Raw genomic sequence first — 6000 nt, 5'->3', positions numbered from 1 at the left:
TATCCATGCTCTGAGGTTTTCTGTAGACTGGATAGATAGATAGATAGAATCGGAGGAAGAAACCCTCTTTATTGTCACATACATGCACACAGCCGAGCACGACATGTCTCGTCATAGTTAGTGTCGTTTTAAGATTATTTTGGGGCCTTTTTGCCTTTTTCTTGTTTCCAATTTTTAATTGAATTCTTCAGTCTTCTTCTGAAGATCACAAATGTATATCTAGCAATACAAAATAAGATTCAGGAGTCCATCCCTCACCTTTTGCCATTAGATAGATTCTAGTTTGCAGATATTAAGTTCTGTTTACACAAATGTTAACATAATTATCCACACACTTTTGGACGTTGGCTAATCATCTTCCAAAATATCAAGGTATGCATGTATTCTACAACCATATTGCTTTTTTTTTTTCATTCTAAAGAGTACAGCAGAAGATGGAATGGAAAAACGGAGGCGGAGGGTAAGACCCTACCAAGTAATGAGGGGATTCCCAAATCCATGACGCTTTCAATGAACATACGACATATAAGCGCTTTTTAAACTTCAAAATATACATGCTTTAAATCTCAGCCTTTGGATCAGGACATCCAAAAGAGGCTGCAGGGAAATGATTGTGAAGAGCATTTACGCTACACAAGCATGTGTTTCGGTTTGAGACAGTTCTGTTCTTTGCTGTTTTTCTGTGAATAGCTTTCATCATTTGACCTAATTTTTAAGAAAAGGTGTAGATGTGTGTGTGAGGACAAGACATTTCGGACTGGATACACACCGTGCTTATTGGTAGCATTGTTGGTTTGGCTCTGGGATTTGAGGACAGAAAGTAAATCATAAAATAAAAGATGTCATCCCTTAAATGAACTCAATGTGATAGGAGATGGCTTATCACACAGGAATCCACCAGTACATAAATACTTTCTGGGGGCTTTCCACCCACTTAAAGAATGGATGATTCAGGTAAATGATTAAAAATGTAAAAGCTGACGCCTCTGGTATCTGATGCCCCCCCGCTGCTCCGGCACTGACCTAAACACTCTCTACCCTCACACTTTGACTCTGGGGCTTCCTGTGTCTGACCCATGGAAATATTTGCACAGGGTGTTATCGGTATATGGGGGGGGGGGGCAGGGCGTCGGCCTGTCTGCAGCACACTGGACGCTTGTCTGTCAGTCAGGGCAGCGATTGGGTGGGGGGGTGGGGTGTTGTTGATGTGGTATGCTATGATGCCTGGGGGACGGGCAGTGGGTCCCCTCATTTGAACTGCAAAATCAGACTCTGAATTGGCTTCAATTCTGAGTGTCACGTGAAGTATCAAAGAAGTCAAAGGATTTAGAAAAAAAGGTGCACATTCTTGACTGCATTATTAGATGGCATTGTCTGTTATAGGGGCCTCTGGCTCATTTTGCCCTTGGGATCCCAACGGTTAATCAGGCCCTGCTGGTACAATGTTATCAACACGGATAAATCTTAGCAAACCGACGAAAATAAGATCTTGGGGCCACTATTGCTAAATGAGTAGACCTGGTGGTGGCCCATATAGCGGGGTCCGGTCACTTCAATAAAGGCTCTGGTGGCCAAACAAATCTTTAAGATAAAATAACATTTGGTTGCATTATAGTTAAATTATCCAGTCAGCTGTAATGTGAAGACGCAAATAGTATTTTCCAAAAACGGTACAAACAAATACAAAATGAAGGCCCCTCAATCATTTGCTTAAAGATTGCATATAAGAGCCCTGCAACAAGTGAGAAATTGTACCCTGAGTTGAAGTGATACTGTCATTGATTGTCAGCTCAATTAAAAGTGCCTCAGTCAAACAAAGTGTAGTAGGGACAGTTAGTCTGAGACACACACACCTGGCCTCTCACCTGTGTGTGTTGGCTGCTGGTACAGTGACTGGTGGTGCAGAGGCAGAGTGGCTGTCGGGCTGATGGATATGTTGCTCTGGTGGAGCAGAGCATGGAGGGCTGGCACCATGGCTTTGGCAAATAATGACAACATTTCTGAGGGTTACGGACATAAATCAAGCTGGCACACAAGCAGGCCAAGAATGTGTGGGAGCTGCCGGAGCAGGAGGGGACAGGAGCAGACCCAGGATCTGTCATCATGTTATAACTTAAACTGATATTCAATATGTACTCATGGCTTTCTTATTACACCGTGCGCGGTCATTACGAGCGTGACGAGATGACCAGAGTCCTGCAGAGAGCACCACATGGGGAGCTATGTATTGAATATAAAGGAGTTCCATTTCTAAGGATTTAGATTGAGAAACATTGTTTGGAATGCTCCACAGAGATATTTTGGGGGATTTAGTTTCAAATGTTTTAAATATTACATTTGTTTCCCCCTTTATCACAGTTTTCTCAGTTGTCTGTCTACAAATGCAAGTGGAAACAATTCAGACCTTCATGAAAAAGGTAGCCGATCGTCCTCTTCCCTTGGACCACCCAGCAGGTACGGTGTTTCAGACTTCATTAGGTTTTTTTCTACTGTGCTTGCTGTTTATTTTCCTATTCACATCTTGTTCTTATTGTTATGATTGCGATAAAATGACACTTCCAGTAACACTATGCTGAAAGTGCACCTCATAAATAGATGTAATCGATTAAATTCAACCAGAGAATTTACGCAGGTGGCCCAAACAGGATACAAGTAGGCACATCAAAAATATAGCAGTCTCTTTTAAGGTGATCATATTTGTTTGATCAATTTTATGTTCTTTATTGCATGTTGGCCCAACAACAATACAGCCACTTGAAATTATTAAACAGCAACATTGTTCTCCTTTCTTATGTTTGTTATAAGTACCTTTATTTTTTAAATACTTTTGGTAATAAATTATAAAAAATACATCTTCAAAAATGTGATTTTAAAAAATGTGTTTACGTAATAAATATAAACAACCTTGAATCGAGTCTTATTGTGAGTATGAGAGTATGAATTCACACTTTTAGTTATTATCAAATAACCAAAAGGGTTTTAGTAATATAAGAAATATCTATTGTATCATCGACCCTTTTAAAGAGTAGAAAAACAAAGGACATTTTAGATGTTGTTCTAAACAGTTTTAGATGTCTCGCACGAACGGGCTCTAAGACCCTGCGTCAAACCGCGCGGGGTAGGGGGGCAGTGGTCCGTTAGCCGCTGCAGCGCTGTCCCAATGGGCTCAGCGAGCGCTCCTATTTACAGTAAAAGCTCTGTAACGTGGATTGAAGGGGTTCCCTGCTTCCACACTGATGACCACAGCTTCGGAGTGAAGCGCGCGGAGGGGAAGCACGTGCAAACTTCAGTCCTTTATAACGCTCCAACTCTGATGTCCGCTTGGCACGCGCAAAGACGAGTCGTTCCCAGACTAGATGGGTTGAGGGAGACGCGTAAACACGCTATGCTGTCGCCCCGAAGGCAAACTCCGAGCTGTTTTTCCGAGGAAGACTTTTCATCCTGAAATCACACTTCTATATGGATTATTGATTTTAAAACTTGGAATAAAGTTCACAACCAGGACACCAGGACTGCGTTTTGGTTCGGATGTTTTGTTATGATATGTCTAGAGAATAAAAAGCATCGTGTCGCACATCCACTCTCTGAATCTGACGGATAGGAACCTGGCCGAGGTGCGGGTGGAGCGCGCGGATGCGGTGGAGGTGTGCGCAGACCCGCAGGCTGTGCGTCCGGCTGACCAGACCCTCAGCTGTCTCTAACTCTCCTCTTCTCCTCCATATATCTCAGATGCTTCGGATGGCCGCGCGTCACCCCCCGGCACCATCCAGCTGCACCTTTACGCACTCCGGCTGTGAGATCACCGCCATCCATGAATAGTTCCTCGCGATCCTTTCTGACCGAATATCGGCTCTTTCTGCGGGGACAGTTGAATGGATTTTCAGGTATACTTTAAACAAACTGTGGAATTAGAAAAAGACCATTTTTGGAGCCCTAAATGCTCTTTACTTAGGCTTGTGTACGAGAAATGCGTCTGCCTGGAGATATTTAAATCGCTTTGGTGAACATTTTTTTAGTTTTATTATTTGAGATTTGAAGAGGGGAAAATGAACCTGTGTGTGGTCAGTCTTCTCCTCACTCTGGATTTAGCCGCCGTGGCGCTCAGTCTGTCCACGTGCAGCACGCTGGACATGGATCAGTTCAAGAAGAAGCGCATCGAGGCTATCCGAGGGCAGATCCTGAGCAAGCTGAAGCTCAGCAGTCCGCCGGAGGACTTCCCCGAGCCCGACGAGGTGTCTCAGGACATTGTCGCCATTTACAACAGCACGCGCGACCTGCTGCAGGAGAAGGCGAACGAGCGCGCCGCGACGTGCGAGCGCCAGCGCAGCGAAGAGGAGTACTACGCCAAGGAGGTGCACAAGATCGACATGCAGCCAGTGTACCCGTCAGAGAGTAGGCTAAGTACGTTTGTGTGTGTTTGTTCAAGTGTGCATAACCTTATTAATGACACACACACTGTTGGTACTTCAGTGTGAAGTTTAAAGGACTCAAGTCCGTATAGGCTCAGCGTTTGGACGTGTTCACGTGTATTTGTCATTGTTTTGGAAAACTCGTCCCATCGCGCTTAGCTGGATGAGTGCAGGGGAAACAGCCAGATGTAATAGGGGTGGGGGGTAGGGGGTAGGGGGTGCAGTTCTTTGGACATCAACAACATCTCTGAATCTAACTCTGAGAACAGCAGGCCAGAACAACAACATCACATTAGAGAAACCTGGTTCTGTATTTAACCATTTTACCATAACATATGTATACTGTTGGCAGTGTTGTCACTCTGTCCATGGCTGGACTGATCTGTTGCAGGGGCAACGTTTTTTGTTTATTTTTAACCTTTAGTCTTTGCCTTAGCCGCCCAAATGTCTGCAGTGAAAACCAACAGCAGTATTCCAGGTGTTAGGCTGTTTGCTGAGTTCCTCTGTTGGGGGACAATTTGTATAATATGGGTATAATTTTGTTCAAATCATTGAAAAAAAAAACCTAATATGTTTACATGCATCAAAGACATCTAAGTGTTGTACAAATATCTTTTGAAATTAGCATGCTTAGATGACTAACCCCGCCCGTCCAGTCTTGTGATACCACTTGTTCCACTAGAGGCAATAGTGAGTCTCTGAGCGTACCAGCCCCAAGGAAATGCGACGGGTATTGAAGTATAATTTCATAGTGGACAAACGGTGGCATTACAACTTCTGCTTGAGTCCGTGATGTCATTGGGCCCTAAAATACTTTCCCCATTGACTTACATTGGGTAAAGAGCTGTCTGTAAAACAATAGACAGTTTTTTAACTAAATCCTGCCTCTGACACTATATCCAATTCTCTTCATACATCCATATTAGTATGTCAGCAACATGAGAGGACAAAGAAGAGCTGGCTCGAGGACCTGTCAATCACATTAAAGGTGCAGATGGCAGCAATGCAATACTTATGGATTCCAGCAGCCCTTAAACTCAACAGGAGAGATGGGGCGAGGCAGGATGCGCTTGTACACTTAGCTGCCTGTAATGGTCTGCATATTACCAAGTTCAATTGTTTTGCTATAAGTACGCATTTTTCATGAGAAATAGGCAAGTTACAGTGTATTTTGTAGAGATGTCGTAGAGGAGATTTAGAGTAAAACAATATGTTGTCTATATGACTTTATGCCAATTTTTCATTTTTAATAACATGGCAGGCGAGAAGCTACTTCTTTCTTCTTCCGATGTTCTTAATATATATTATTCTCATCAAGTTTGCAAGACAAGCCTTTGATGTTGTGTAGGACCCACTTCTGCTTGATCAGTGTCATACTTTGATTTAGTTAAGTTAGTAATGTGTGGATGTTCAAATTCATCAGCTTATTTACTTTTGGCTTTCCTGGAATGCATTTTCAGCACCTTTGATTTTACTAGGCTTTGTCTGTGAGTAAATTGCATATTTTTTTATGGATCACCCTTTTGAGCAAACACATCAGTGTCAGCATTACAAGAGTTTGCCCTTTACTGTTCCACTGTCGCTCTGTTTG

General features: G+C 43.1%; 1 protein-coding gene across 1 annotated transcript in view; it reads left to right on the top strand.

Annotated features, from left to right (window-relative positions):
• The first annotated feature begins 3214 nt into the window (after positions 1–3214).
• tgfb2 (transforming growth factor, beta 2) overlaps positions 3215–6000 on the top strand; it is a 42667-nt gene continuing 39881 nt past the window's right edge. The window contains exon 1 of the mRNA XM_063879702.1: positions 3215–4401. Within this exon, the coding sequence (XP_063735772.1) occupies positions 4047–4401 (355 nt within the window). The 5' untranslated portion in view covers positions 3215–4046. The remainder of the gene's footprint in view (positions 4402–6000) is intronic.

This window comes from Eleginops maclovinus, chromosome 3, assembly GCF_036324505.1.
Source record: "Eleginops maclovinus isolate JMC-PN-2008 ecotype Puerto Natales chromosome 3, JC_Emac_rtc_rv5, whole genome shotgun sequence".
Taxonomy (NCBI): Eukaryota; Metazoa; Chordata; class Actinopteri; order Perciformes; family Eleginopidae; genus Eleginops; species Eleginops maclovinus.
The sequence above is the reverse complement of the archived record's forward strand: the minus strand, read 5'-3'. Positions and strand labels throughout refer to the sequence as shown.